At 38.0% G+C, this 14180-nt stretch overlaps 1 protein-coding gene across 3 annotated transcripts in view; it reads left to right on the top strand.

Annotated features, from left to right (window-relative positions):
• Window positions 1-14180, top strand: part of nbeal1 (neurobeachin-like 1) — a 284052-nt gene that overhangs the window by 62418 nt on the left and 207454 nt on the right. For all 3 annotated transcript variants that reach the window (XM_059967252.1, XM_059967253.1, XM_059967254.1), the window contains exon 2: window positions 10903-10994. In XM_059967252.1, coding sequence (XP_059823235.1) covers window positions 10903-10994 — 92 coding nt within the window. The remainder of the gene's footprint in view (window positions 1-10902; window positions 10995-14180) is intronic.

The raw sequence follows: 14180 nt of genomic DNA on the forward strand, positions 1-14180 counted from the left end.
TTCCTTGAAGTACATGAGAATGTTATCTATTTTCAGGATGCTTTGAGAACATCATTGCAGTATTCCTTTTGTTATGGAAATCTTCACCATGCCAAAAATCAGTGTAGACTGTATATTTTGGGACTATAGTATTTGATGGGTTACCTGGCCATTGGAATAGCAAATATGGTTGAAGAGTCGGAGAGCAGCTGCGATCACAGAGGAGGATCAGTGAGAGAGGGTCTCACCGAACTTCCGGCATACAGATAGTTTAAACTTCTTCAGGGTACATCAAAGAGATTTTGTATAGGCCTTGCCATTTGCGCCTTTAAATATAATTAGAGCCTTGATTCTCAGGCTGTTGGCCAAAAGCGGATTTAGTTTGCATGTCCTGACAATGGACTTGTGAAGATTTGGTGGTGATAACACTGGTGGTGGTACTTGCAAACTTTGAAGTGCCTGCTATAAGTGTTGCTTTTAAGCAAAATAAAGAAATAAAAAAGCCTACAGAAAATAAAATGGCCCTGAAGCAGTCAGGTTAAAAACTAACCGGTTTGCTTATGCCTTTTACAGAAGGAAGCCACCTGTTCATGCCTAGTTTGGACTTGTATATGATTAATATTGTAGACTCTTAAAGACTCTTGAAGATGATAGCATACTTTTGTTTGAAAGAAATTTGGCAACAAATTGTTCAGTGGCAAAGTAGAGTTACATTCAAAGGGTGAGGCTGTTTAATTGCAAAGTCTGATTATGTAAAGAGGGACATGCTTAATGATTTCAAGATGCTTCTGAGCATTTTTCAACAATGAAATAATTTAGTTGGTAGCCTCTCTGTATACAGTGAGATTCCACAAACCAATGTAATATTGAGACTTAGTCCTTCAATAAACATAAATGACTGTTTATATTTAAGTGTTTTACGCCCACACCCAGAAGGCCAACACGGCCTCGGCATTGCCCTTTCATCTGAAAAAATGATTAAAACGTAAACCAGCAGTCCTCTCTGACCTGCTGTGCTAGACCTTTGTGTCCAAGACGCAAAAATCTTGAAAGTTCTGACTGAGACGAGTGGCAACATGGAGATAAAGCTTTCTCCTTAATTTGCTTCATAACAGTCATGGACGTAAAGAGAAGCAAGAGGAATGTGAAGTTTTACTTTAATTAATGATCAGAAATAGAGCACTGCACATTGTACTTTGCTATCAGTTCCATCAAGAGTTAGTATGAAAAGGGAGGTCAATGCTAGGTTTCCTGACATGTACCAAAATGAGTCGTATCTACAAAGCCGGATGGAGTCGAAATGTACCAAAATGAGTCGTATCTACAAAGCCGGATGGAGTCGAAATAGTAGGGAAAAAACTGCAAGGAGAAACAATGTTGCAAATATTGGCTATTTTATTGTTCTTGGGGTTTGTTTTAAAGAGGATAAAATGTTGTAACTGGAAGAAATCCCTTATGAAGGCGAATACAATCATACCACCCGACTGCCATAATTTTTAATGAATTGTTTCACACAGAATTGAAGTAGTTTTATAACTAAAAGCCAGTTATAGGTTACATCATGTACTTTATTTTCATTGTTTGAATCCCAGAGGAGGCTTAAATCTAAGTACAGAAGCAGATCTTTTTGTTGAACTTTTCCAGTTTAATCTGCCGAGATTTTTACCAAATTTTATCAGCCAATATGAAGAAAAACTCATGGCTTTCAAAATCGATATTAAATAATAAATTAATTATTCAATGGATAAATCAACGGATGAAAAGGAAAGGCTGTGAGACTGGGTGCTGATTAATGGTTACTATCCATTTACTGCTCACAGTTTGGACAACTTTATTTACATCTAGGCACTAGCAAGGAATTGGAAGTTGTAGCACCAACTAGCAAACTGCCCAAGTATATTAAGAAAAGTTTTTAAATATTAGGGAGTTGATAAGTTTTATATAGAAATTCTTGACATTCCACTTGCTTTTAAAGTGTCAGTAAATCTTTTACTGACTTGTGGTCAAGGTCCTTCAAAAGTAGCACCCTACACCCCATTCCAGACGGTGATGCAGCCAGTCAGAATGCTCTTCACAGTACATCTGTAGAGGTTTTTGAGTGTTTTAGGTGAGAAACCAAATCTCCTCAAACTCCTGATGAAATGTAGCCAGCTGTCTTGCCTGCTTTATGGCTGCATTGATATGTTGGGAACTTCAGAGATGTTGACACCCAGTAACTTTGACATTGCTCACTCTCCTTACTTCTGATCCCTCTGAGGATTGGTTTGTGTTCCCTCATCTTAGCCTTTCTGAAGTCCACAATCAGCTTCCCGTTCATGTAATATTGTCCATTACTCAGATACAACCAGGCATTGCTTTCAGAAGCTATGCAAGAATAGCGAAATATTTAGAAAGGAGTGGTTCCATTAGACAGACGCAGCATGGATTCAGAAAGGGCAGATCCTGTTTGACAAACTTACTGGAGTCCTTTGAGGACATAAAGAGTGCAGTGGATAGAGAGGAACAGGTGGATGTCATATACAGGTGGACCCCGTTTCTCGAACGCTCGCTGTTACGAAAGACCCACATTAGTACCTGTTTCCGCTAACCAAAGAGGATTTTTGCTTTGGCGAAAAAAAGATGCCTGCTTTATACATGCGTTTAACCTGAGAAAGACTACCATGACCGTGAAGCCTTGTGCAGGCAGTTGTGTGCACATGCGTGAACATGTGTAGGCGTGTATGTGCTCATTTTTTTCCCTCTCCAATTTGATTTTGGCTTGCTGTCTTCCCGATTTTGATAAGTAAAACTATACTGTATTTCTACACAATATTTCTACTTTATATAGGCTGTATATATATCATTCCTCCTTTTACTATATGTTAGTGTTATTTTAGGTTTTATGTGTTATTTGGTATGATTTGGTATTTTTTGGGTGTGGAACGCTCAAAAAAATTTTTCCCATATAAATTAATGGTAATTGCTTCTTTGCTTTATGACATTTTGACTTACAAATGGTTTCATAGGAACGCTTTACCTTCAGATAGCGGGGGAAACCTGTACCTGGATTTCCAGAAGGCGTTTGATAAGGTGCCACACAAGAGACTTATAAATAAGATACGGATGCATGGAGTCAGAGGAAGTGTATTGGCATGGATAGTGGATTGGTTAACCGATAGAAGGCAGAGAGTTGGTGAAGTGGGTGTTTCTCCAGTTGGCAGTCAGTGGTGAGTGGGGTGCCATAGGGGTCGGTACTGGGCCTGCAGTTGTTTACCATTTACATTGATAATTTGGGGGAGGGGACTGAGTGTGGCATAGCAAAATTTGCTGATGACACTAAACTGAGTGGAAAAGCAAATTGTACAGAGGATGTGGAGAGTCTACAGAGGGATATAGATAGGTAAGTGAGTGGGCCAAGGTCTGGCAGATGGGATACAACATTGGTAAATGTGAGATCATCCACTTTGGAAGGAATAATAGAAGAGCAGAGTATTATTTAAATGGTGTTGTGCAGAGGGACTTGAGAGTAGTGCTTGATCATGAATCGAAAAATGTTGGCTTGCAGGTACAACAGGTTATAAATGGAATGTTGGCCTTCATTGCTGGAAGGATTGAAGTCAAGAGCAGGGAGGTTATGCTGTAAATATACAGGGTACTGGTGAGGCTGCACCTGGAGTACTGTGTGCAATTCTGGTCTCCATACTTGAAGAAGGATATACTGGCTTTGGAGGCAGTGCAGAGGAGGTTAATCAGGTTGATTCCAGGGATGAAGGGGTTAACCTATGAGGAGAGATTGAGTCACCTGGGACTATGCTCTCCGGAATTCAGAAGAATGAGAAGGGATCTTATAGAAACATGCAAAAATTTTGAAAGAGAGAGATAAGATAGAAGTAGGAAAGTTGTTTCCATTGGTAGGTGAGACTAGAACTAGGGGACATTGCCTCAAGATGCAGGGGAGAAGATTTAGGACAGAGATGAGGAGAAACTCTTTTTCCCAGAGAGAGGTGAATCTGTGGAATTCTCTGCCCAGGGTTGAGGCTTCTTCACTAAATATATTTAAGATTCAGTTAGATAGGCTTTTACATAGTAAGGGAATTAAGGGTTAAGGGGAAAAAGCAGGTAGATGGAGCTGTGTTTACGGACAGATCAGCCATGATCTTATTGAATGACAGGGCAGACTGGATGGGCCGGATGGCCTACTTCTGCTCCTATTTCTTATGTTCTTATTTTCCTGGTATTTGATAATAAACTGTATGCAACTGTTTATGTTTTGTAACTCCAGAATCAAATCGAAAGAAAAACACAGGAACTCGGGATGACATGGTGGCGTGATAACTTGTGCCATTCATGTAGTTGCATATAACCTGTAATAAATTATGTAAATAACAAAGTGCTCAATCAAGTAAATTTAAATTATATTTTCCCTTTAAAGAGAATGTGAACTATTTTAGCTTGTGTCATTTCCCAATCCCAACATTACTCGCCCTGTTGTCTGACCATTATCACATTGCTATTTTTTGTTTTGATGACTCCCAATAGTCTAACATCAGATTGTTTGGAAATCCTGATGGTTCACTCACTACTCCAGGCTGTGAATGCTGATTCCAGAGTGAAAGCAGGATATGTGGCCAGAAGCAGGCAGGCTCTGTGGGAGAGCTGTGCTGCTGATATTGGGGTCTGGAACAACAGATCAGAAATGTGTAAGGCTAGTGGTTGGAATTTGGAGCCAAAGTGTTAATATATTTTCCAGTCACTTTAAAGTTACCGGGTTTGCTGAAAAATTTATTATGCTGCTACGAAAGATGTGAAAGTAAATGAAAAAATATATTTGAATATTAAAAGGAGTAGCAATCAAAGTAAAATTTATTATCAGAGTTCATGCATGTCAATCCTGAGGTTCTTTTTCCTGCGAGCACACTCAGCGAATCTATAGAACAGTAACTGTTAAACAGGATCAATGAACAACAAACTGTGCAAATGCAAATATAAATAAATTGCAATAAATAATGAGTATGAAATAACAAGATAAAGAGTGCTTACCGTGAGTCTTTTCGGTTGTTGTTATTCCAGAAATGGAATGGGTGTACTATGATTCAGTAGTTCAGAAAATCTGTTAGTCTAGCACCACTGAAGTGCAAAGGTCCTTAACAATTGGCATTTTACAGTACTTTAAGTTTAAAAGTGCATGAGGGACTTTCATGAAAGGCACTACTTAAATGCAAAACGTTATAACCAAAGTGATCTTTGATGAATGTTCCTTTGTATTAAGTAGTTGCCTTTGAATATTGCTGTTATTCTATAATTAGTTTCTATCACTTCTATAATTATTTTTAATTATTACCTCACCAGCTTGTGTCATCAATTTCACAGTAACCATGCTTAATATTCTGCCATTTTATTCACAAAGCAAGCATGTGGAATTCTGCCTCCACAATATCAGTGACAGCAAAGTGGCTGATTTGCCATGTCATGACTGCAGTTTCACCCATGGAAAATAGTAATTTTGCTAACAGTAATTAACTTTATTGCTTTGTGTTTTAAGTGATGTGTATGCCCCAGATGGTTACCATGAACCCCTGACATTTCTATGTTTGGATAGTGTGTAGGAAAGAATGGTTTCTAATTCTTTCAAGTTGAAATAAGCCACAGTTTGCAAAATTGTTTCTGTAGTTGGTTTATTTATAATTGATTTTTGAATGAACTAATGTTCCTTCAGTTTCATAAAATGATAATGGGTGTTGAGGGTGGGGGGTGATGGAATGGTGGGGTTGTGACTTTGGCAAACTGAATCTACAGTGTGAATGAAACCTTTGTGTATGTTTGCAAATGAGAGAATGTATTTGCCAGATTTTCCACCATGATGTCACCACATGGACCAAAACATACTTTTATGAGCTATGACTGCGAATAGCTTTAACTCGTTGAGCAATAGCAACTACTGCAATATTTTGGACATATTGCAACACTACGTTGTGGATAATGTGTGTATCAAGTCAAGTCAAGTCACTTTTTATTGTCATTTCGACCATAACTGCTGGTACAGTACACAGTAAAAACGAGACAATGTTTTTCAGGACCATGGTGCTACATGAACAATACAAAAACTACACTGAACTACGTAAACCAACACAAAAACTACTCTAGACTACAGATCTACACTGGACTGCATAAGGTACACAGAACAGTGCAGGCATTACATTAAACAATAAACAAGACAATAAGCACAGCAGAGGGCAGTAGGTTGGTAGTCCGATGGCTTGGGGGAAAATCTGTTACATAAATAAACAACTGAATGGCGGCGTCCGGGGATTTCGTCCTTTTCTGTATTCCTGCCGAGTATTTTGATGCCACAGATGTAGTCCAATTTAATGTCCATTGGAGAGCAGAATGGATGGGAGAGCCAGCTGGCTAGGGCTTGCTTTTTTCCTGGCACGGACTCCTGCCCACTCGCCTCACTTCCGCTTCCTCGCACACAGTCCCCACCTCCGGCCACCGGCATCAAGCGACTCTGAGGACTGCAGGCCCGATTCCCTCAGCAAGCTGAGGTTGCGCAATCTAACCGGCAAATTTTCACGAAGGTTTGTTTTTGGGCGATCTCTGTATTGTAGCAGTAACTGGCGATGGTAGATAGTCACTCTGTTATCCATTGCCCTAAACCCTAATTGTGCCTTAAAATTAAATTAAAAAAAAAACTAAATTAAAGTAGCACCAGATCCAAAAGGCCGCTGCTGCCATGTGCCGCGCTGCTTACTGGATGTGTATGTTTATATACAAAAAAAAAGCATGGTAGGGCACTGGCACTGCAACACAGTTAATACAGTTTTTGCCTCGTAGCTCAAGCTGTCCTTAACTCTGCTCTGTAGTGCTGTCTGTGTGGAGTTTGCTTTCCCTATGATCACGTGGGTTCCCCCAGGTGCTTCATTTTCCTCCCATTTCCCAAGGCTGTTGCTAGGTCAGTTAAGTGGCCACTGTAAATCGCCTCTGGTGTAGCTAGGTGCTGGAATGTAGAGGGAGTTGATGGGGTATAGATTACAGGAAAATGAGTGGAATTGTGAGCTGGCACAGTTTCTTTATTTCCTTAGTTGAATTACTGATTAATATTTACAAATTACACTGTAAACAACAGAGGAATTTATCAGTAGCTAATTCAGTTTTACCCAGTTTTGTCCATTATGGAAATATGATTCCAACATCTCAGGACAAGATTTTTTATGATCAGTGAATACAAATTACTCAGTAAAAGATGAAACCAAAAATATCAATACCTTGGCAATGAGCAAGTAAGCAATCATCATCATTATTATGTGCCGTCTTGTATGAGGTAGGCTATCACAGTCTTATCCACGACAGTGATTGTTCTTGACAAATTTTTCCTCAGAAGTGGTTTGTCATTGCCTCCTTCTGGGCAGTGTCTTTACAAGACAGGTGACCCCAGCCATTATCAATACTTTTCAGAGATTATCTGCCTGACGTCAGTGGTCACATGACCAGGACTTGTGATGTGCACCAATGCTCATATGACCATCCCATGGCTTCATGTGACCCTGGTTGGTGGGGGGAGGGGTGGGCTAAGTAGGTGTCACACTTTGCCCAAGGGTGACCTGCAGGCCAGCGGAGGGGAGCAGCACCTTGTACCTCCTTTAGTAGAGACGTATCTCCACTCTGCCACCCAACAATAGGGCAAAAATTAATACAGTAGTTCTTTTTCCAAGAAACCAGCACAGCAGATGCTAAACGATGTAAGGTGCTAATTTCCACGATGTAATATTTCGGATTGTGTCATGGAATGACACAGAATGGAAATGGGTTCCTCGGCCTACCATATCTATCAACACAAGTCCCAGTAGGTCCATATCCCTGTACCCTCCCTATTTAAGTCTTTTGAACATGGTGATTGTTTCTAACTCCATCACCTCCTTCTGGCAGTGAGTTTCATAGAACAAACACATTGTTGATTAAAAACAAAAACCGCCTCCCACCCCCCACGTCCTTCACCAAATCCCAAATGGAGCATACCATACGGTTTAATGGCAAGCAGTTTAACTGAAACCATGGAATCTTTAAAAAGCGTGCTAACTCAGTAATGGTATAATAGGGTGGCTCAGCATAACATGTCAAATTCACATTTATTGAATAATTTATTCAAATGATTGGGTTACAATTTTAATACTCCTGGTGTACGTTAGTGGGCATTGCCTCTAAATTTGGAATGAGGTGAGAAAGATTGTAAATGAGAATGAAAGTAAGCCTTATTGATTATCAGAGAGTCATTTGCTTTTGAATAAAATAATTCTAGTAAACTTTGCAACGTGTTTCTTTCTAGTGATAATTATACATTCACATGCTGCAATTTTACTGAGTTTTACTTTTTGTTGTGGCAAGTACATTGCCAGTGCATCACATGAATAGCAAAATTCTGATGCTCCCAGCCTTTAATGCATTTGCACGGTGACTTTAGGATTGGTTTAAGAAACAAGTGGTCACTTTAAAGTCCAGATCATATAATTTTAGCTGACATTTCAGCCTTTGATCAGTATGCAAATACTCCCAATAAGTAGAGACATTTTACTCCTTATGCCTGCTCCATGATCATACCTAATCTTGCATCTCAACTTGATTTTCTTGCACTAACACCATATGTCTCTGTTCCCTTAATGGCCAAAGTTCTGTTCATCCTTGTCTTGAGCCCTCACCCCCTGCTTGGGTAGAAAGCGCCGAAGATTTACAGAGCTGTGGGTGAAGAAATGTCTTAATTCTGTCTGGAATGGCTGATTGCTTATCAACCCTGCGTTTAAGAATTTAATATGTTTCTTCATTCCTCTAAATTTCTGAGTGTGTGGGTATGGTCTGCTTGGTCTTTCTGCATAGGACAACTTCTTCCCCACTGGGGAATCGGTCGAATGAAACTTTGTTGTACTTCCTCTGTCATGTATGTACTTTCCCTTTACACACTATTCCATGGTGATCTCCCTCACCCTTAAAATCCCTGAAGCCCCTCTGCATCCTCCTCACAGGTCAAACTACCACCTGACTTTATATAATTAGTAAGTTTGGATAATTTTACACAAATGTATCAAATGCTTCATAATGTGGCACAGTAGCGTAATGCTTTACAGTGGCAGCGATTAGAAAATCAGGGTTCATTTCCCTGTAAGGAGTTTGTATGTTCTTCCTGTGATTATGTTGGTTTCCTCCCACATTCCAAAGATTGTGGGTTAGAGTCAGTATGTGATGTTGGCACCAGCGGCCTGGCGACACTTATCAGAATCAGGTTTAATATCAGTGGCATATGTCATGAAATTAGTTGTTTTGTGGCATATTGCAATACAAAATAGTAAAAACATTATAAATTACAATAAGAGGTACAAGAAATTAAATTAAGTATTGCAAAAAGAGAGCTAAATAAAAAGGAAGAAAAGAGTGAGGTGTTTATGGGTTGATTGTCCATTCAGATATATCTGATGGTGGGAGAAAGAAGCTGTCCCTGAAACATTGAATGCATGTCTTCAGGCTCCTGTACCCCTTGGTGATAGGGGTATTTAGTGATGAAGCCACCTTTCAGAAGCATTGCCTTTTGAAGGTATCCTCAATGCTGTGGAGGCTAGTGTCCATGATGGAGCTGATTGAGTTTACAATTTTCTGCCGTTTCTCAGATTCTGTGCAGTGGCTCCTCCGTACCCGATGGTGATGCAATCGGTTAGAATCCACGGTCCACCTGGCATGCCAAATCTCATCAGACCCCTAATGAAATATACCTGCTTCATGTCTTCTTTGTAATTGCATCAATATCTTTCTTAAAGGTTGCCCCAGCACATCTGCAAACTGTATTGGTTGTAGATGCAAATGATACATTTCATTATATGGTTCTATGATCCTAACCAAGGTGGTGCTGGAGATATGGCGATGTCTTTCAGGCAGCTCACAAAACTACTATCTACTGTACTGCATGTACTTCTGGATTACGATCACTGTTATCTGCAGCCAGTAATTTCCTTTTGAATTTGAACAATCTGGATGATCTGTCATTTTTGCCATTTCCTGAAGGATTCGGCAGACTGAGCTCTCAAGAATTCAGGTATAGTGGTCACTGCAGGAGCAGATGTCAGGCAAGATTGCAGTGTTGGGGCTCAGAACCAAGAGTGGAAAACAGATTGATGTTTTGCTGATTTAAGTGCTGAGGGTAGAGGAGGAACTGGTGTTCAGCTCATTTCTCTGTGTCAGCCAGGATCCCCTACCTAAGTCTGCACCATCTGCCTTGGATTGACCTGTCTTCCTCTTGCTGCCTCCATCAAGTGGGTAGTATCCTGGGTGATGGGGTCCTTAATGAAGAATACCACCTTTTTGAAGCCTCATCTTTTGAAAGTATCCTCAGTGCTGGGGAGGCTAGTGCCCATGATGGAGCTGCTGAGTTTACAACTTTCTGCAGCTTCTCTGTGTTAGATGCCAGGTTCAGGAGTAGTTGTTGCCCTGTAGCAGTCAGGCTCCCAGACCAGCTTCACTCGCCTCAGCACTGAACTGATTCCGCAGCTGTGGACTCATTTTGAGGACTCTGGTTCATTTTCTCTGTAGTATTTGTCTACTTTTTTATCGTTTGCATAATTTGTTGTTTGTTTCACACATTGGATGTTATGTTGGGTTTTTCATGGACTCTATTGTGTTTCTTTGTGTTGTCGGCTGCCTGCAAGAAGGTGAATCTCAAATTTTAATATGGTGTAGACTTTGATAATAAATTTACTTTAAACTTTGATGTTCTGATGTACAAATAAAGCTAATCTTCTTTCTTTAATATGTGAATTTACATGGAAAGAAAAGTTCCAGAAATGTAGATTTCATACCAGATCTGACATTTGCTGTATATATTCATCTTGGTCTATTGTATTGGCTGCTCCAGTGAGGATGGTAAAAGCTTGAATTTATACTGTCTGTATTTTTTTGTGTTTTCAGAAGGACCCGGACTACCTTAAACTCTGGCTGGAGAGCTTTGTTGGAACATATGAAAAATTTCTTGATGTAGATTTTGATAGACCTCCAACAAGGTATGTATTTGATCAACATTTTCAAAAAAATTTGCTGCTGAAGTTGAGGGAACTGCTGTTAAGCAGGAACCTTGTAGAACTATTAATGCTGATAGCTTGGTTTTAATGAGAAGGACATAGAATTAGCAATTATACTTTGAGGTGTGAAGCTAATGTATATTGTGACAAGCTGGAAGACTGCCATCAGACTTTCTTTTTGAAGTTTGCTATTTTAAGTAGATACTCTATTGATACATGAGTGAGAGTTAAATGGAGTAATGGTAAAGTGAATTAGTATCATGAATCTGTGGCTTGAATCAGTGGTCTGTGGCAATGAAGTGAAACTGTGGCTTTGTGGTTAACTGGGGTAATATTCCAATACATCTCATTGATAGGTATCAAATTATCTGTCAGAAATGGATAAAATTAACAATTTACCTCACCCTTTTTGCCTGGAGCTTCATGACAAAGCAGTTTCAAACTGCTAGTAAACACAAAGTACACTGCAAATGCTGTGGTCAAATCAACACGTACAGTCGACCCTCCTTATCTGTGGGGGATTGGTTCCGGGACCCCCCCCGCGGATACCAAAATTCGCGGATGCTCGTTCCTTATTTAACATGTATCAGTGCGGTGGTCTTTAGGACCCAGCGGAACCCCAGACTTTATTTAACATGTCTCCGTGCAGTGGACATTAGGAATTAGCAGTGGTTTTTGAACCCTAAAGATAAAGAATTTTCATTTTTTTCACATGTATATCATAGTTATTCTAGAATTGATTATTTTCTTATTGATCATCGGTTATTAATGGATGTTATTGATTGTAAATATGATTCTATTACTATTTCGGATCATGCACCTTTGAAGTTATCTATTAAGATTTCGGACTTTTCCAATAATACTAGATCTTGGAGACTTAACGCTACTTTGCTTCAAGACCCAGAATTTATCACCTACATAAAACAGCAAATTGACTTGTTTTTCTCAACAAACTATACTGAAGAAATTGACAGAGGAATACTTTGAGACTCTTTTAAGGCTTTTATCCGTGGACAAATTATCTCATATTCCGTTGGTAAAAGAAAACAAAGATATTTAGATATTGCTTTATTAGTGGATAAAATTAAGGAAATTGATAAGATTTATTCCGTGACTCCTACCATAGAACTTTATAAGAAGAGAGTTGAGCTTCAAATGGAACATAGCTTATTATTATCTTCTTCAATTGAAGATCAATTAATTAGGACCAGGGCTCAATTCTATATTCATAGTGATCGAACTGGTAAACTGTTAGCTAATCAATTAAGCTAACGACAAATTATTAAAATTCGTAAACAAGACGGTAATCTAACTACTGATCATAAAGAAATCAATAACACTTTTCAAGATTTTTATGAATCTTTATATCAATCAGAATTTAATGCTGACCTGTCCATGATGGATAATTTTTTTAACAATTTGAATATTCCTAAACTGACAGATGAAGATCGCAGCTTGTTCGATGCTCCTATCTCTATGGCCGAAATAGGAGAGGCTATCTCATCAATGAATTCAGGGAAAGCTCCTGGCCCTGATGGTTATATTGTAGAATTTTTAAAATCTTTTTCTTCTTTGCTTTCCCCTTGGTTATGTGAAATCTTTAATGATGCATTTGCTAAGAAGAGATTACCTCAATCTTTCTATGAAGCTACTATCTCTCTAATTCTTAAAAAAGATAAAGATCCTACTTTATGTGCATCTTATCGCCCTATATCATTATTAAATGTAGATTCTAAGATTCTTACAAAAATTTTAGCCATTAGATTAGAAAAGGTATTATCACAGATTATTTCAGAAGACCAAACTGGTTTCATTAGGAATCGGTATTCCTTTTTTAATGTTAGAAAATTGATTAATATAATTTATACTTTATCACCCACAACCCCAGAATGTGTTATTTCATTAGATGCTGAAAAAGCTTTTGATAGAGTTGAATGGACATACTTATTTAATGCATTGAGAAATTTTAATTTTAGTCCTAATTTTATATCATGGATTAAATTAATATATTTTAAACCTGTTGCTTCTGTTCTTACAAATAATTATAGATCCTCTTTTTTTCAATTATCTCGTGGTACGAGACAAGGTTGTCCCTCAAGTCCTTTATTATTTAATATCGCATTAGAACCTTTAGCCATTGCTATTCGTGAATCTCCTAATATTTTTGGTATTACCCGTAATGAGAAATTATACAAGTTATCACTTTATGCTGATGACTTGTTGTTATATATTTCTGATCCTGACAGGTCTATTCCCGCTGTTTTATCCTTGTTGGCTGAATTTGGTAGTTTTTCTGGTTATAAATTAAACTTGGATAAGAGCGAATTATTCCCTTTAAATGTGCAAACTTTATTGAATGACAGGATACCATTTAAAGTTGTTACTGATAACTTTATCTATTTAGGTATAAAAATTACCAAGAAATATAAAGATTTATTTAGATTGAATTTTTTACCTATGCTTCATCTAATTCAACAACTTACTACAAGATGGTCTCCCTTATCCTTATCATTAGTTGGTCGGATTAATGCTATTAAAATGATGATTTTACCAAAATTTTTATATTTATTTCAAGCCTTACCAATTTTTATTCCTAAATCTTTTTTTGACAACATTGATTCAAAAATTTCCTCATTTGTGTGGCAAAATAAAAACCCCAGGTTAAGTAAAAGGCAATTACAAAAATCTAAAAAAGATGGTGGTTTAGCTTTACTTAACTTTAGATTTTACTATTGGGCGAATAATATTCGTAATCTAATGTATTGGAAATTAGATTTGGATTCACCATTGTGCCCACAGTGGGTAAATTTGGAATGCGATGAGGTAAATGGATATTCTCTATTCTCTTCCTGCTGATTTAGTTAAATTCAATAAACAGATATCTAATCTTGTTATCAAACATACATTACGAATTTGGTTTCAATTTCGGAAATTTTTTACTCTGAAAAATTTTGTTCTTGATAGCCCTATTTTACTTAATTTTTTTTTCAAACCTTCCTTGACAGATCAAGCTTTTAGCATATGGAAAAGGAACGGTATAAAATGTTTTCGTGATTTTTTTTGAAGGTACTTTGATGTCTTTCGACCAATTTTCCAACAAATTTAAATTACCTAAATCTAATTTTTTCAGATATCTACAAATCAGAAATTTTTTACATAAAGTTCTAC

Source organism: Hypanus sabinus, chromosome 4 (assembly GCF_030144855.1).
Source record: "Hypanus sabinus isolate sHypSab1 chromosome 4, sHypSab1.hap1, whole genome shotgun sequence".
Taxonomy (NCBI): Eukaryota; Metazoa; Chordata; class Chondrichthyes; order Myliobatiformes; family Dasyatidae; genus Hypanus; species Hypanus sabinus.